The sequence below is a fragment of the Globicephala melas genome, chromosome 12 (genome assembly GCF_963455315.2).
Source record: "Globicephala melas chromosome 12, mGloMel1.2, whole genome shotgun sequence".
In the NCBI taxonomy this organism is placed as follows: domain Eukaryota; kingdom Metazoa; phylum Chordata; class Mammalia; order Artiodactyla; family Delphinidae; genus Globicephala; species Globicephala melas.
Window position 1 is genome coordinate 75,413,599 of NC_083325.1, and position 18,682 is coordinate 75,432,280.

General features: G+C 34.8%; 1 protein-coding gene across 7 annotated transcripts in view; it reads left to right on the forward strand.

Annotated features, from left to right (window-relative positions):
- WDR35 (WD repeat domain 35) overlaps positions 1-18,682 on the forward strand; it is a 62,428-nt gene that overhangs the window by 36,977 nt on the left and 6,769 nt on the right. For 5 of the 7 annotated variants that reach the window (XM_060309505.1, XM_030858338.2, XM_060309508.1 and 2 more), the window contains 11 exons: positions 226-335; positions 812-1,022; positions 5,651-5,731; positions 10,636-10,772; positions 11,092-11,295; positions 12,146-12,292; positions 12,893-13,025; positions 15,038-15,148; positions 16,065-16,229; positions 17,210-17,350; positions 18,021-18,177. In XM_060309505.1, coding sequence (XP_060165488.1) covers positions 226-335; positions 812-1,022; positions 5,651-5,731; positions 10,636-10,772; positions 11,092-11,295; positions 12,146-12,292; positions 12,893-13,025; positions 15,038-15,148; positions 16,065-16,229; positions 17,210-17,350; positions 18,021-18,177 — 1,597 coding nt within the window. The remainder of the gene's footprint in view (positions 1-225; positions 336-811; positions 1,023-5,650; positions 5,732-10,635; positions 10,773-11,091; positions 11,296-12,145; positions 12,293-12,892; positions 13,026-15,037; positions 15,149-16,064; positions 16,230-17,209; positions 17,351-18,020; positions 18,178-18,682) is intronic. The other 2 variants (XM_060309507.1, XM_060309506.1) reach the window with 2 other exon arrangements.

An 18,682-nucleotide genomic window follows, 5' to 3' on the forward strand; every position in this document is an offset into this window, starting at 1 on the left:
TTACATGAAAAAAAATTAGATCACCTTCAGCCACTTTAAAAAGGTTTTAATTAAATTATGAGGTAAATTTGTACTCAGAACACGATCAGGATCAGGACTGAGAATTCACTATGACACCATCACTTTGGTTTTGAAACAAATGTATGAACATATAGAGAGACCTGTAGTTGTGATTTAATATTATTATGGTAAATATGCTTTAGTAATCAAAAATACTTTCTGTAGAGTCGTGAATCTGGCACTATTCAGAGATACAGTCTTCCTAATGTTGGTTTGATTCAAAAATACTCCCTTGATTGTCGAGCCTACCAGTTATCCTTGAATTGCAACTCCAGGTAAGTCTGAAAACTTTCCTCGCGTACATGTTAGACTTAGAAGTCATCCATTGGGATTGTTGTATTTATGTAATAAATGCAAAGACTTGTGTTTGTTTTAAACTTGTCTTACAGTTCAGTGTGGTTTTACTGTAGTATATTTGTATTTAAATATTATATTTACTGTGTCTAGATGTTTTCTCTCATTGGGCAAAATATAGAAACTCTAGTGTAATTAAAAAAAAATTATTTGCATACCAGTTGCTTTAATCCTTTGGATACTTTTTTCACAAGGAAGCAAAATGGAAAGCAGCCCATGTCTTCTGTCAAATTTATAAATGTTAGTTTAAAGCCAGTTATTTATTTAAAGCCATTTCTACCTCATTCCCGGGTTCTGATGAACTTATTTTGAAGAATGGTGATAAGTAATTATATTCATGAACGCAGATAGTACTTTTACAGTTTTTTTTCCCCTTCTCCAATTTCATTACTTGTAGTCGTCTTGCTATCATAGACATCTCAGGAGTTCTGACCTTCTTTGACTTGGATGCTCGGGTAACAGACAGCACAGGACAACAAGTTATTGGCGAGTTGTTAAAATTGGAGCGAAAAGATGTCTGGGATATGAAGTGGGCCAAAGATAATCCTGATTTGTTTGCAATGATGGAGAAGACAAGAATGTATGTTTTCAGAAACTTGGATCCTGAGGTAAAAACAAGAAATAAGCATTAACAGTACATAAATAATGAGCCAAATGCCAAAACCTGGACATTTCCCCTTTGTTTCTTCAAGAAGTTTGTTGGTGTTGGCTGCATGAATTCTGAAAATAAATAGAAACATTTCTGTGGAATTTAAAAATATTTGGTCTTAAGTGGGATTAATATTTATCCTTTAAATATTCTCCACTTTCACTGAAAGGCACTTTCTAAGCATTTATCTATTCTTTTTAAAAGATGGAACCATGCTCACTAACTATATAGTCTTTATTTCTTTCCTTGTCAAAGTTTAAAACAAATAAAGTAGTCTTATTACCAAAATTGCTTAAAACCACCAGCCAAAAAAATGTGGTTTTGGAATTGCCTCGCCCTTTCGTTCTCTTTTGCCTGTTCTGTGCTTATTCTGTGCTTACCTTTGTCTTATGTATATTTACATGAACTTTGTCACCTAGTAATCCATGTTCTTTATCCTCCTGATAATCTTACGAACAGGCAAATGTGGACTGTGATTAATAATCTGCTCTCTCTGGGGTGTCAGAAAGCTGCTTTCTCACTGATTTTAAAGTTATATTTTTATTTTCTACTTGTGGCTCACATCAGCTAATTTTTAGGCTCAGAATTTTCCTGTCAGTCTGCTGTGTATCAACTGTTAGCTGTTGTGTTTGGGAATTCAAAATAATTTGAGTGGTAGCCTAATCAAAGCATCATTAAGAAGATAAATCTTTTAAACAATTTTCGAATTATCAGTGGATTTTCAATTTGGAATTTTCAATACTCCTGTTATACTCCACTAGTGGAAATAATAAGAGATGACTTGATAAGTGCTTTATGTCATTAATTGATGTTTGTTTGGACCTGTGGTTTCCTTCTTGGGAAGAAATTACATGCTGGGTCCCCTGAGCTACTGAAGATCTTCTGTAATTATTTAGTGGTAAACTAAACATCTTTAATACCCTAAATTATTTTTACATTTCCCCGTTTGAGCCCTACTCAGGATCTTTGGGTTGGTCAATGACCTGATGTAAATTGTTCTCAAAGTCTTTGTTAAAGCTTTTAGGAGTCTTAAGGATCTTTGTAATTTTCAGGCCCTGAGTAATGGCTCAAAGGAAGGGCATTCAGGGCTGCTGCATTTGACCTATATAAGCATGGACTTCTTTCAAGGGTTCAAAGAAAATTTGACCCTTGGTACAAAACAAGTGTGGAAATTTGACAGGTAACCATGGGATAAACTTGAGGATGGAAGTAAAATACGTTTTGAGTGTTAGCGTCCTTTTTCCATCCTTGGCCCTACTTGTATTAATTCCAAAATCATATGCCTGGAGAAGTGAGAGGATTATGCCTGGCATAATGGTCACACATGGTCAGTCTAGCACCAAGGGAAATCTTTGCCTGGTGGAAAGTGTTTCTTAAGTAGTTTTAAAAGAACAACCTTTTATTTATTTATTTTTGGAGTTTGTTGTCTGGCTTGGCAAGTACTTCAATTTCTATTAGATCTAGAGGCAGGTGAATTTCGTATAACATTACCATTGACTGGATTTCTTTACAAACCATGGTGTGCTGTTCTTTTCATTCATGAGGACCCTGCCTGTGGTCCCTGTTTGGTTAGTTACTCTGCTAGTCAGTCACTCCTCTAGCATGTGAGGTCATACTCTTCAAAACTGAACTTACTAGAACTCCTTTAGGACATAGTATTCTGTGTTATTATTAGGGAGATAAACTGTTGTTTGATGGTTAATACCGAATACATTTTTATACGTTTGAGTGTTATTATGAATTCTAGTTTCATACCTTTCCTTAAATTGTAGACCTTTCTTCAGATTATGTGTGAGAAAAGGGTGCCATTTGTGTGTAAAATTCTAATTCATTGATAAAGCATATTTTCCTTGAGAATTGGGAAGTGAGTATTTAATGTTGATATTCCCTGCTTGATCATTTTCATCTCCAGTGACCCTCTGAAGGTACTGATTCTTTGATTTCTTTGTTGACCCATTGATTTTTTTAGTTTAGTTTAGATGTTGTTTAGTTTCCATGTGTTTGTTTTATTTCCAGTTTTCTTACTATAATTGATTTCTAGTTTTATACTGTTGTGGTCAGAAAAGATGCTTGATATCTTTTCAGTCTTTTAAAATTTATTGAGATTTGTCTTATGGCCTGGCATGTGATCTATCCTGGAGAATGTTCCATGAGCACTTGAAAAGAATGTATATTCTGCTGTGTTTGTGTCCTGTAGATAGCTTTTAAGTCCATTTGGTCTAATATGTCATTTAAGGCCACTGTTTTCTAATTGATTTTCTGTCTGGATGATCTTTCCATTGATGTAAGTAGGGAATAAAGTTCCCTAATATTATTGTATTACTGTCAATTTCTCCCTTTATGTCTGTTAATACTTGCTTTATATATTTAGGTGATCCTATGTTAGGTGCATATATGTTTATGAATGTTATATCCTCTTCTTGGATTGACCCTTTTATCATTATATAATGCCCTTCCTTGTCTTTTATTATGGAACCCAGCACAGGTGGGGACTTCTCCCGGGGCTTTCTGGGGCTGCTGTCTTGGCAGAAGGTGGGGCTGGAGCCGGAAGGGCTACAGCCAGGGCCCAGCGCATGCTGCGTCTTCTCCCATGGTGCAGTGGTGGTTGCCACCTCTGTGGGGGATGCTAGAGCTGCAGCCCAGTGCAGGCTGGGAGACTGTGCTGGTGCAGTCTTGGCAGGCAGGTCAGGGTTCCAGGCACTTTTCAATCTGCTGCCTCTGCAAGCAAGACTGTGCTTGCACCCTTTAAGAGCAGAGTCTCAGTTTCTTACAGCCCTCTGGTAAGCCCCACTGGTTTTAAAAATCAGCCAAGGGAGCTTGTCTTCCCAGTGCTGGACCCCAGGGCTGGGGTGCTCAGTGTGGGGTGTGAACCCCTTGCTCCTTAGGGAAGATCCCCATGCTTGTGATAAGCCCTTCCGTCTCTAGGTTGCCTGCTAGGGGTGTGGGTCTCGGCTAGATCACTTCCCCTCCCCTCCTACCAGACTCGGTGTGTTTTATCTTTCTGCAGCCTTGGTTGTAGAAGAGCCATTCTGCTAGTCTTCAAGTCATCCTCACAGAGAGCTGTTCTATATGTAGGTGTAGTTTTGGTGTGTTTGTGGGAGGAATTGAGCTCAGGGTCTCCCTGTGCCATCTTGGTGCTGCCCGATTTCTCTCCTTATCCTTCTATTTCTCCTTTTCTCTTTGTTTTTGGTATTATTTTTTATCCACAGATCATCTTTTATGACTTTATCTTTTGACCCTCTTGCTTTGTTAAATTATCTAGCTAAAAATAAAAAATTCTCTAGTGATTAACCTTTTTATAAGGGTACACTTAGTTTACATGTAGTACCAAAATAAAGTATATGAAAGGCCCCTATAATTTATAAGAAATATTTTGTTACATGTGCTTTTTTTGTGAATTAAATTTTATTCTGATTTTTTCGGTTCATAAAAGCATACTGTTTGCCTATATGTAATATAATTTTTTTGAGGAAATTTAGGGATTTTATAAAATTTTCTCATATAATTTTAGTCAGTTTCTACTTTTTAAAGAAAATATACATTTAAAAACCCAATAAACACATATAATGTGCCTACAAGAGCCTCATTATTAAACTTAGACATATTAAATGCAAACTAAATATGATTCAATATTTACTTCTTATTTTCATCTTTTTAGTGTCTTACCATGATAATAATTTTTGTAGTTTCTATTATATATGAAGCACTAACTTTCAGAGTTATAAATTTGATATGTTATTTCATTTGGATTTAGGTTACTTTCTATTTCACTATGACATCACACACATATTTTAAAAAATTGCATTCTGGAGTTATGTTCATTATCAGACAACGTTATCCTATTCTTTTTACAGTGTTCTTGGAGGTATTAAGTATATTGGGAGTGTATTTCTTTTACTAGGGATTTAGGACAACTACTTTACATTATAATATGCATTTACCATACTTTATTTCTACAAGCCTGTATAACGCTAGGACAAGAAACAGACATATAGCAGGCTCATGTGTTTCCATGTTGGCAAATTAAATCTTGTTATATAGGAAATGAATCTATCAAGGATGCCCTCTGGCTAATGTTACAGAGGACTTACTTTTCAGTATGGTATGGGACTTTGATATATGTGCTTAGATACAAATATAGTGTTTGTCAGTTCATTAGGAATTAAATTTAATGTTGCATGGCATGAATAAGAATTATCAAACTGTATAAACCATTTTTGGATTAATTCAGAAAATTTGAACTGATACTGGATCCTATTAGGGAATTAATACTGATTATGTTAAGGTGTGATAATAGTAATGTGGCCATGTAAGAGAACATCCTTATGTTTTAGAGATATGAAATAGTTAGGGGTGAAATGTCATGTCTAAATTTACTTTACTTTAAAATACCTTAGCCAAAAAATTGACTGAAGCATATTTCTAAAATGTGAATAATTATTTAGATGATGTGTATATGGGTGTTAATGACATTCTCTCTCCTTTTTTGTTGTTTTGAAAATTTTGATAATAAAAGTTAAAATCACGATATGGTAAAGAAGGAAACTTTTGTACAGTTAAACATAACATTTGTTTTTGTCTTTAAAGGAACCCATTCAGACTTCTGGATATATTTGTAATTTTGAGGATTTAGAAATTAAATCTGTTCTTTTGGATGAGATATTAAAGGTAATTCTTATTAAAAAACAATTATATTTCTGTTGCTGGCTTGACTGGGACTCATTTTTGTACCAGGCAGTGTAGTGTCCTGGTTAGGAGTATGCAGTGAGGAGTTCCAGCCCTTCCCTGTCACTTATACAACCTTTAGACAGGTTCCTTCATCTTTTAAAGTTTCATTTTTCCCTTCCTGTTTATGAGCCTGTTTTTACCTCTATAAAATGTGGATAGTAATAGTACCTGTCTTACTGGATTGTTATTTTATAAGATAATGAGTGAAAAACAGCACAGTGCTATGATCAAGAGCTCATAAATGGTAGTTAGTTGTTTTCATTATTTTTATATTAATAACAGAGATACTGAAGAAATATTTGATAATTTTCTTTAGTCTTTCGCTTGTTCTAGGATATTTGAGTAACTTTTTTATTTGGAGGACCACTGTTCTCCTATTTTATTTTTCAGGTTTTATAAAATAATTCTAATTCCAGATAAAGAATTCCAGATAATTTTTGAATCCCTACTTTGGCCTTCATTGAATGTTCTTTGAAAATATTTTACTCTAAGAATGTATTGAAAGTTTACCTTCCTTTTATCCAAAATATTTATTTTTCTATGTACTACATATGTGTTTTGGAATAGTGGATTTTAAATTTCCAGAAGTTAGTTGCATTTTGTAACATGTTTTCATATTTTGGTTTGACATGTAAATTGCAACTCTTTTATTGGGAACCAGTTGTTTTCTATGTCATGACCACCCTGCCGCAGCAGGAATGGCCCCCACCCAAAATTTGGTTTGCGTGTAAAGAGTGATGACACCACAGATACACCAAAAGGGTGTAAAACGGTCTTACAAACTTAATGAGTTTTTAGGGGAGAAAGGATAGGCTTCCCAAGCTGCTCCAAAATTGGTTTGAGAGCAGGGAAAGGAGACTGGCTTGGGTTTTTTGGGCAGTTAGAGGGTGGGCCTAGGGTGAGGGTTCCCATGGGTAGGTAGAGATATGTGTGGTTTGAAACTCCTGCGTCACCAAAGGATGGAACACTTATGCTTTCTTATCATGTCCAGATGTGAGGCAGAAGGGGAAGGGGGAAGGGTGAGGCTTAAAAGCTATCAGCAGTCAAAGTCAAAAAGGAAGGTCTGAAGTTCTGTTACAATCTAGGTCTCTTAATGATTAACATTAGATAAACATCAGAACATTATTCTGTATAGCTGTAACCAGTATGTGGAAAGATAGATTTGATAGATTAGATAAATAAACAGAAGTACTTTTATAAAAATGACATCACTGTACAATCTACTTGTTTAGTGTTTAATTTTAATTCAGTAATGTGACAGTGAATCTGAAGGAATTGTAGAACATTAATTTTTTTTCACCACAAATGATTACAGCTTTTCTGGGTTAAGAAAAAAACTGAAGAACTAAGAGGTTATTGCTTTTAAACTACATCTTAAGTTTTAATAGTATTGATTGTCACTCTAAAAGACGGTGTTTTTACATTTTCTCCCTTTCTCTCTTCTTTTTGTTAGGCACATTGTTATTTTTATGTTGTCAAGATTTAGAACATTTACATTTTATTTTGTAACCCTAATTTTCCACATATGTAGTCTTATATTTAAATGGAAGCTATTACCAGTCTTTTTCTACATTTTCTCTGTACATGAGTTCTTAATTTTGATTAATCTTTTAGTTGGCTGGATTTCTTCGTTATAATTCTTTTCAAGAAAGGCTCATAGTTGCTGATTGCCTTAAATTCTGGAGTGCTTAAAAATGCCTGTGATGTGTTGCTCTGATGATTATATTGACTTTTATGAAGAATTTTTTAAAACACATATTTAAACTGGTTAGATGTACTTTAAAATTCTTGATACACATTTTATGCATATCTAATACTAGGATAAAGAAAGTCAGAAAGAGAAAGACAAATACCGTATGCTAACACATATATATGGAATCTAAGAAAAAAAAATGTCATGAAGAACCTAGGGGTAAGACGGGAATAAAGACACAGACCTACTAGAGAACGGACTTGAGGATATGGGGAGGGGGAAGGGTAAGCTGTGACAAAGCGAGAGAGTGGCATGGACATATATACACTGCCAAACGTAAGGTAGATAGCTAGTGGGAAGCAGCCGCATAGCACAGGGAGATCAGCTCGGTGCTTTGTGACCACCTGTGGAGTGGGGGGGATAGGGAGGGTGGGAGGGAGGGAGACGCCAGAGGGAAGAGATATGGGAACATATGTATATGTATAACTGATTCACTTTGTTATAAAGCAGAAACTAACATACCATTGTAAAGCAATTATACTCCAATAAAGATGTTAAAAAAAAAAAAAGAATAACTACAGTACTGTTGCCCGGTTTAGTGGCAGGCATTGTTAAACTGTGAGGGAAAACCAGGTTCTGTGTGACAATTTTGTTATCTGTCTGACTTACTACATAAAAAGCCGTAAAGAAAAGAATATTGTCATACCTTAGTTCCCTCTGAGGTCTTGTTGACCCAGGAAATATTTAGCTGAACTGTGGATTCCTTCAAGCATACAGTTTTAAGAAACAACATGAGTGTTGTACACCTAAAACTAATACAATGTTACATGCCAATTATATTTCAATAAAATAGGAAAAAGAAATAACATGAGAAATTTCTTGGAGGACTAGAGAAGGAGGAGTGCAGAAGGAAAAGGACGGGAATTAACAGTTCTCTAAACTTCCTTTGTATGAGATGTTTGTTTGTGATTACCCCTGTACCTGGTAGATATTACACAGACCTCATTTTTAGGTGAGGAAGGCTCTTAGTGGCTGAAAATGATTTATCCAAAGTTCATCTGTTCACTGACTCAGCAAATATTTATTGAGAACCAGTAAGACAGTTCCTGGCTTCAAGTAGAGGAGTTGGGGAGATAGACAAGAACTTCAGCAACTGGAAGAGGGGCAGGGGTGCTGTGGTTCAGTCAGCAGGTGTATCTCTTCAAAGGTCTGAAGCAAGAGAGCATTGGGTCAGTTCTGAGACTGTGAATAATGTGGATAACACGGCTAGGCATTGCGCTCAGTGTTTGATACGTGTTATCTCACTTAATCCTCCCAATGCTAGGAAGTAAGTTTGATTACTATTCCATTTTTTCAGAGGAAGAATCAGAGGCTTGGAGAAATAAGCTGATTTGCCAGTGATACCCGGTTAGCAGTAGGCAAAAGCATGGTTTGACTCCAAGCTTTCTGGCTTCAAAGCTGGTGTGTGTAACTGTAGTGCTGGCAGAAATGAGGCTGGGGGGAGGTAATGGGGTAGGGGACCCAGGTCATAAGTGACCTCGTATGCCTTGCTGTGGAGTTTAGACTTGATCCTGGAGTCGGTGGCGGAGTAATGCAGGAGAATGATATGATTAGGTTTATATTTGGGGAAGATGGCCCTGGCTTCCTAGGTGGGTAGGGAGTGGGGTAGGGCAGGTTCTAGAAAGAGCTGCCACATAACCAGCAAGGGATGGAATTAGGATTTGAGCTAAGGACTGTTTGAGTCCAAACCTCATGCTCTTTCCATCCTACTTTGCACGGTAGTTCCCTAAGAACTTTTCAGTTTCTAGATACAGGGGTTCAGTTGCAGGGTGGGGAAGGGGTATGTGTGGCTCAGTTAACCTTTTCAGAGAACTCTGGTCCATGGGAGCCGTTACTCTTTTACACACGGGGGCTCTAATTTTCTTGTATGCTTCACTTTTTCGTTACTTAGAATATATAGAATATCGGTGAGTTCGTTATAACTGTTTTCTTTCTCTGGCTGTTAGCTAGTTCTTTGCTGCAAGACTGGCCTTTAAATTTTTTTTTCTTTGTCAGGCTGCTAAATTATAAAAGGAAAGTAGTGATGAAAACCAGCCCTTTTTCTTTTTTAAAAAAAAAAATTTGTCTGCTGCCCAACAGCATGTGGGCAGCACTTAAATTCTATTTAGCATTTTACTATACTTGCTGTGTCATATTTCTGTCCATCTGTCTATCTGCCCATTAATCAGTCCTGTTTTTTAATATATTTCAGAGTTAGTACATATATACTTTAGCATGCATATCATTAATTAAAGTTCACTAATTCAAGTTCAGTATTTGCTTATAGTTTTCTTTCACTTGAAATAAAATTTGCATACAATGAAATGCACAGATCTTAAGTGTACCAGTCAGTGAGTTATGACAAATGCATACGGTTGTGCAATTCAAACCCCTGTCAAGATACAGAACATTACTATCATGCTAGAAAGTTCCCTCATGCCTCTTCCCAGTAAATCTGTCCATACCCACCCTCAGAGCAACTGCTATTTATAATTTTTTTTTTCAATAATAGAAAAAAAGAGTAGACTAAGGAGTGAGGGGTAGAGGCCCTGCACATGGTGTTTTCTGCTCCAGTGGAGGCTGGCAGCACTTGGGACGGGAAGAGAGTAGCTCCTGGGGAAAGACATTTTGAGCCAAGGGAGACAAGGCTGCATGATTGTAAGGGACCCCTTTGACGACTGTCCCCTTTTCCCCTGATTGCCTCAGGAGGGACTTCACTTGTGGACTGTGGATGTTTTCCAGATAATTCAGAAGACCCACACATGGCAACTTCTCTTTTGCCAAGTTTTGCTGATAATATGATACAGTTGTTTATTTGTTTGCTGTTTTTACTGTAAAAAAAAAAAAAATACAGGGCTTCCCTGGTGGCGCAGTGGTTGAGAGTCCGCCTGCTGATGCAGGGGATGCGGGTTCGTGCCCCGGTCCGGGAAGATCCCACATGCCGCGGAGCGGCTGGGCCCGTGAGCCATGGCCGCTGAGCCTGCGCGTCCGGAGCCTGTGCTCTGCAACGGGAGAGGCCACAACAGTGAGAAGCCCGCGTATCGCAAAAAAAAAAAAAAACATACTCTAAAGGCAACTATTTGAATTTCTTTCTTTTCATCTTTACTTTTAGAATCCAGAATATCCAGACAAGGATTATATCATTAACTTTGAGATTCGGTCCCTGAGAGATAGCCGAGCACTGATTGAGAAGGTTGGAATTGAGGATGCATCTCAGTTCATAGAGGATAATCCACACCCCCGACTTTGGTATTTAAAAATAAATAAATAAAACCTCTCAAGTTTTCAGGTGTAAAGTCTCAGCTCTGTCGTCCCCTGCTCTCATACGAGGCTCCTGATGGGAATAGGCTTCTGTTCTTATTCTTTTTAGATTTAAAATATAGAAATTTATTTTAGATTCGGAAGTATTCAACATAAGCATAATATTATATGAAACGTATAAATGTGTTAAAATAATCACTTTCCACCATGTTTCACTAGAAACAGTAGGTGTAATAATTGAATTCTGATTCAAGACTTGTTTATCCTTAATTTGTCATTGGCTTTTCTGTTTCTCTTTTTAATAAAGGCGCCTACTGGCTGAAGCAGCTCTTCAGAAACTGGATTTGCACACTGCAGAGCAAGCGTTTGTGCGTTGCAAAGATTACCAAGGCATTAAGTTTGTGAAGCGCCTGGGTAACCTGCAGAGTGAGTCCATGAAGCAGGCGGAAGTGGCTGCCTACTTCGGCAGGTTCGAAGAGGCTGAAAGGATGTATCTTGATATGGACAGAAGGTAAGTGATAAAGGTGCAGGCATCCGGACTAATTCCAGAATTTGTGATTTTTTTTTTTTCACAAATGAGGATTGTAAAATAGACTAAATGTATCATACCATCTCTTTCAGAAAATAATTTGTTTGGATTACAACCTAGATAGTCTACATGACCTTCATTAATTTATGCTTTGTAATTTGGGGCAACTTTCTTCTCTGTTTTTATGTAATATTAATGACTGGCCATGGGAGACTTTTTTCACTTGGTAGGAAAAACATTCATATGACTGCAGAGACTGGAGGCTTTATCATTTATTATACCACTCATTATTTGGGTTCTCTTTTTTGGTTTAGGCCATTATTTAATTTTCACTTGTCAAGGAGCATGAAATAAAAATCAAAGTAGGGATTGAGTTTTACTCTTTATATTTCATTTTTATTTATATAAAATACTGTATGAACTTCATTTCAACTGTGAACATTATATCTAATTTTTATTATTTGTACTTTCAGGAGGTTGCTAATACAACTCAAGCCCTGAAAAGAAATATAAAACCAAACATGTAAACATGAAATAAGTCTGATTATGTCTTAAGAAATTGATGAAAAGAAGTGATTATTATTTAAGTCATTATTTTGCCAAGTAAATTGAAAGTCTAGGTTAATAAGAGGCAGGAAATTGTTTCCTCTTTCCTTTTGCAGGTTCTCTCCATTGCCTCTTACCTGGTGAGGCTAAATTTCTAAAATGTTTGGAGGTACCTTATCTGTCTCTTCACTGTTGTGTATTCTCAGTGCCCTAGAACTGAACCTAGCACATAGTAGGCGCTTGATAGATACTTGGTGAATGAATGAGTGAATGTCAATTTTTGTAGAGATCTGGCTATTGGCCTCCGGCTGAAGTTGGGAGATTGGTTTCGAGTACTCCAACTCCTGAAAACTGGATCTGGTGATGCGGATGACAGTCTCCTTGAACAAGCCCACAATGCCATCGGAGACTACTTTGCTGATCGGCAAAAGTGGTAGGTAACCTATCTGGACCCCCTCATCCGTTCATTTGGCACTTAAAATTGTAACTGCCTGAGTACTTCCCTATGAAATAATGCTAGGGAAATGAAGACCATCCTTCCAGATCCCAAAATTCACATAGCTCTAGATTCACATTGAGGAGCAAGAGATCCTTCAAGCACTGTAAGACTTTGGAGTTTCAAAACCCAGAAGACTTATACTGTAGTTCCAGGTAGCTTTCTACTGTTTGAGGCCACAGTTTATATTTTCTTTTGTTATTATAGATTATTTTCAGAAATCATTGACTTTTATTGTTAAGTTATTTTGATCAGTATGCTTATTTATTTATGTCAGTGTTTGGAAATACAACTGTATATCAGATTAAAACATATTTCTTAAGAACATTCAAAGAATGTTGTAACTAAAATATGCTATGCAGTCTTTAGTTTAGTTTTGCTTTTTGTTCAATTTATATGCTTCAAAGACATACTGTAACTAAAGATGATTGGAATAATACTAGTGCTGGCATTCTAATGAAAGAACATTTTTAGTAAAAGTGCTTATTTATGAGGAGATTCACATTAGTTTTAAAAGGGTTTTTTTTCTTTCCATAGGTTGAATGCTGTACAATATTATGTACAAGGCCGGAACCAGGAACGCTTAGCTGAGTGTTATTATATGTTAGAGGATTATGAGGGATTGGAGAATCTTGCCAATTCACTTCCAGAAAACCACAAGTTGCTTCCAGTAGGTATTATAAATTTCAGTTTTTGGAGTTGTTAGGTTACTTTATAAGGTTTTTATGTCGTAGTCTGGAAATGTCCACTGCAATATAGAAAATTAAAAATTAACTAAAACTTTACAGTTTCTTAGGCATGGAATGATGCTTTAGTTATTAAAACAATTTACCAGTATTACAGAATGCTTGAAACTGGAGAGGAAGAAATCAGTCATATTCCTACTATTTTAACATGATCACAGTCTTGTGTAGGCTTGTCAGTTTTGTAAACTTGCTTTAAAAAATTAGCTGAACACGTGAAATATTTACAGATGAAATGACATGTCAGAGATTCGCTTCAAAATGATCTGGGGAATAGTGTGTGCGTATGTATGTTTGAAATTTGCTATAAGAAAAGTTTAAGATAGCTTAAACTTTTATTAGGTTCACAATAAACTTTTATTAGGTTATATTAGCAATAAAAGTCAAGAGAGCTTGACTTTTATTAGGTTATATTAATAATAAAGGATTTAATGTTGAAAAAAAGAAACTAAAAGCAGAGCTCTCTATAACTTTGTTCTAAGTTTTCTTTTTAAGGCTCTTTAAATTAATTGTTGAATAATGTAAGTGAGCTTGTATTTTATTTGTTTTATCAGAAAGGTAAATCACTGAGTTGTACAAGACCTGGAGAGGTAGTAGCTCTCAACTGCAGGGTCTGGACGTATATCAGTTGTGGATTCTGCTACAAAATTTTGTCGGTTACTTAATAGATGAGTATAGAATTCTGTTAATTCAGTTCTTTTCTCTATTGTGAATTAGGGCAATTATCCCTGTAATAATGGCATTTTTACACACCCTTATTCTCAATCTTATATGTTCATTTGAGTAGGAAAACTGAAATTACTTACAACCCTGGGATTAGGGACTGTGTATCTGACATTATACTGTCATCTGTTAGGTGTGTCTGATGATGCAGAAAAAAATGTTGCTGTACGGTATCCAGAGCAGTAATATTACTGATTAAGTACTAAGTAATTATAGCTATAATAATTAAATATTTAAAATAATTAAAAAATTTCAGTAGTACTGCAAATTTTAAATCAAGTTTTGGAGGATTTTTTAATAATATGGGAAAATGTACAAAATATTTAAGTGAGGAACACAGGATACAAAACTATATATAATATGATTACGATATATTCACAAACACACATATACATATATATTCACAGGATACAGATATTAGGAAATTACACCAGAATAGAGAGAGAGGTTTCTTATGGGAATAAGATTATGTGTACCTTTATTTTTTCATATTTTCTAATTTTTTTTACCATAAGAATGTATTACTTTATAATCAGGAAAATATAAGCATTACTTTGAAAAAGATAGTTGGGTACAAAATTGTACTTTTATGATATATCCCAAAATATTTTAGGAGTAGGGATGGGGAGAGAAAACGCTGACCAATTAGATATTAAGAAAGAAAAAAAAGTGATATTCTGAAGATGGGAAGTACAGCCCAAGGAGTGTGATCAGTGGTTGTTGTGGTTCTCCTCCTCTGTTTTTGGTCCAGCTTCCCGAACTGATGAATGGCCAACTTGTCTGGGGCATTGCTTTATAGAGGGATTTGAGAGCCCTCTGAGTGTCAGGTTTCCCTTAAACCTCTAATTAATGATCGACATTGAGTATAACATCAATTGCCTTAAAGGGTTTTTTTTACTTGCTAGCGTGGGGTTTGTTTTGGAGCTTGGTATTTCTGTAAGCTAGCTACTGCACTGAGAGAAGGTAAGAGTGCAGTATCTTCAAAACCTGGTTGAAAATAAGATCTGTGCTGTGAGCCAGTGAAGCCCAGATTTTATAAAAAGTGATGTTTTAGCATCTCTTCTGGTTTGTAGCCCCTGCCCCTACGTCCATTTAAAAGAAAAATTACTGTAGCCACCAGAAAATTTAATATTCTTATGTCCCTATGGAGTTTTATAAGTTAAAATATAAGTGATTTCCTTGTTCTATGAGATCGATAGTATTATTTTATCCACAGGAAGTAGCACAAATGTTTGTGAGAGCTGGAATGTGTGAACAAGCAGTGACTGCGTTTTTGAAATGTAATCAGCCAAAGGCAGCAGTGGATACCTGTGTACATCTCAACCGAGTAAGGAACTGAAAATTAAAGTCACCCATAGTGATGCTTTAAAGACTGTTGCCTGTAAGGGTTGGAGAGCTTGAGATGGATTTTGTGAAGGGAGCCAGATAGTCTCTTACTTAGTTGAGGACTGAGAAAATGTTGGAATTTGCATTTACCTCTTGAAATGCTACCATTAAGGGAGACCCGCTCATAACTAACTCAGTATGGGAACCTGAACAAACCCTGTGCTTTTAGTCTGGCAAGTTTTTGTCTGGAAGTAATTTCATAATTTTCTGCATTTTATTAGGCTTGGGTTTTGTTTCCAAAGAAGGACCAGTTAATGGTCATTGCAAGAGGAAGGAATTGAGTTACTTTATCAGTATTTATTTTGGCAAATCTATTTTCCTTTCCCCTTATAGAAAACACATATTTGATACTTTTAAGAGCTGGAATTTAACTAAAATTAAAATGCAGAATTGTTGAAATTGTTGACTATCAATGTATTCTTTTAAGTATTTTCTTGAAGTATTTTATAAAGCTCCATTTGCTTTATAAAAATAACTTTTAAATGTTAAATCTGATAGGACATTTTCTTAACTGAAATTGTGTATTTTTTTCTATAAACAAATGTATCTTTTTCTTGCTCATAGTTTGTGCAAAATTAGAATTATAAGATTAATGTGATTATAAACTTTGATGCTTTCTTTTTCAGATGTACTTCTTAAGCAAATCAGTCTCAGATCATTTGATTATTTTGACATGTTTGACTCCTAAAATTTATAATTGCTCTGATTTTAAGTGATTTTTAAAAACATATACCAGTTTTTTATTTTGATATAGTGTTATTTATTATTATAAACTTAAAGCTTTATTGTATGTATTTTAAGACATATCTGACTATAAATGCTTGGGTAATTGTATGCTATATATATTTTTTCCCCAGTGGAACAAAGCTGTTGAATTGGCTAAAAGTCATAATATGAAAGAAATTGGTTCCCTGTTAGCGAGGTATGCATCTCATTTATTGGAAAAGAATAAAATTCTTGATGCCATAGAACTCTATCGGAAAGCCAGTTACTTTTATGATGCTGCTAAGCTGATGTTTAAGGTAATGTAATAATCTTGGTGAGTATTTGGCTTGTTCTAGTTACCAATGTTTTCTTATAACTCAAGGATACATTTTCCGTTTTTTGGAAACAAATATTTGTTATAGCAAAATCCCTCTCATTTATTACTGCTATAACTATGTGTTATCTTAGTATTATTACATTTTACTAAAAAGGCTGTTTATTACTTTTAGCACCTTATTGATGCTTAAGCAGTTTTATATTTACTTAATACCGAAGTTAACAGGGAATTATAGAATTTTCAGGGACCATAAAGTACAAATTCCCTTAACTGGAATTTAAATCCTGATGATAACAAAACTTTAAGTCCTTTTAAATGTGCAAGTTTTAAAGACATTACACTTTTTTTTTTATTTAAGAAAGATTTTATTATATATCACTTTTTTTTATACAGCAGGTTCTTATTAGTTATCTATTTTATACATATTAGTGTATATATGTCAATCCCAATCTCGACGTTACACTTTTCATAGTATGCATTTGGAGGGAACGTGACTAGTAACAGTATTAATGTATGCAAATTTTACATTCTAGTCTATACTTTTCCCATTTGATTTAATGACAAAGGAAAAATTTCCCTCCGAATCATTTAAAAAAATTTAAATTTCTGAAGGATATACCATGTTAAAGCCATCTTATCTCTGGGTACTTGGAACATTATTTTAAAAATCTCTTTGTTATATAAAATACTAGCCACTCTATGAAAGCTTTCTTCATTTTGATTTAATTATTTATCAGCATCTGTTATTTTCTTAAATTGTTTTGAGTTATAACTCTAATGGCTAAATACTAAGGAAAGAACTAAGTACTTATCAGTACTATGGAAAAGAAAATGGGTGGTATTTATATTCCACCCTACTGACTTTCCTCCTGTTTTTAGAGAATCGTATTTCAGAAATGATAATATTTGTACAAGTATAGATTGAGAAATATTTTCCCCCAATTCTTTAAATGTTTAAAGATTGCAGATGAAGAGGCAAAGAAAAGAACTAAACCTTTACGTGTTAAGAAGCTCTATGTACTATCAGCTTTACTTATAGAGCAGTACCATGAGCAAATGAAAAATGCCCAGCGAGGAAAAGTTAAAGGAAAGAGCTCAGAGGTAAGGTAGAACATTAAGTAACATTAAGTCATCTGAAGTGTTTAAGGAAAAAAGAACTATCAAACTTCTCTTTATGGACAGGCCATTTAATTTACTTGTTTGCATTTATTTTCTTAAATGATATGAGGAAAAGGAATGACTGATTTGGAATTACTGCTCACATTTAGACATTTCAACTTGGAAATATTGAAAATTATATTTTTTTACTAATCTGTAATCTTTGCTTAAATTCCTTACTTGGTAAATCCTTTCTAATCAGTGAGTTTTAAAAACTTTCCTAGAATATATATATTATTTTAATGTACAGATAAGCCTTACATTAACTTAAAGTTTAATCAATTCTATTTAAAAATTTGATGTTACTATGGGGAGGAGAGTTCTTTCACAATGTACCCGTATACAAATCACCACGAAGTGCACTTTAAATATCTTACAATTTGATTTGTCAATTATACCCCAATAAAACTGAAGAAAAACTTTGATCATATCAATTTAACAAAATGTGAGTTATAATGGAGACATTAAGTCTGTAGTGACAGTTTTATAATGATAAAATCTGCTAACTGAGCTATTTTAATGTATTGATATACCAGTTTCAGAAATCATCTCTATTGGAAGGACCATTGTTAGGGTTGTGCTGACAGAAAAAGTGGGTCTGCTTTACTTGTAGGCCACTTCTGCTTTGGCTGGTTTGCTGGAAGAAGAAGTTCTGTCTACAACTAGTCGTTTCACAGATAATGCTTGGAGAGGGGCTGAGGCTTACCACTTCTTCATACTGGCGCAGAGGCAGCTCTACGAGGGCTATGTTGACAATGCATTGAAGACAGGTGGGCATATTACCTAATGTATATAACATGTCTCAAAAATCATAAATTGTAGATGAAGGGCTAGCTCCTTCAAGGTGCCCTTATATTGATTTCAATAACACTTTTTTTCTGTGGATTTATTTTCATATATTTGAGATTTGCTGTTTATGATCTGTTTTTCACATTCCCTTTTGAAGTTCTTTTTATTTTTTAATACATGGAAAGCAATATATACGGTTCACAGAAAAACCAGAAGTTTGAGATAAGCAAAAAGAACATTTATAGCATTCACTATCACTTAAACACTTAATAGCCCAGTTCATATCCTTGTGTGTGTGTGTGTGTGTGTATGTGTGTGTATATATATATATAAAATATAAACTATAAATAGTTACATATTTATTATCTGTAATATGTATTACATTATGTATAATAATTATATAAAATATATATTTAAATAAAAATAAGTATATATATTTAGAAATAATGTTTTTTTAAAATATTGAGAGTATAACAAACCATACTT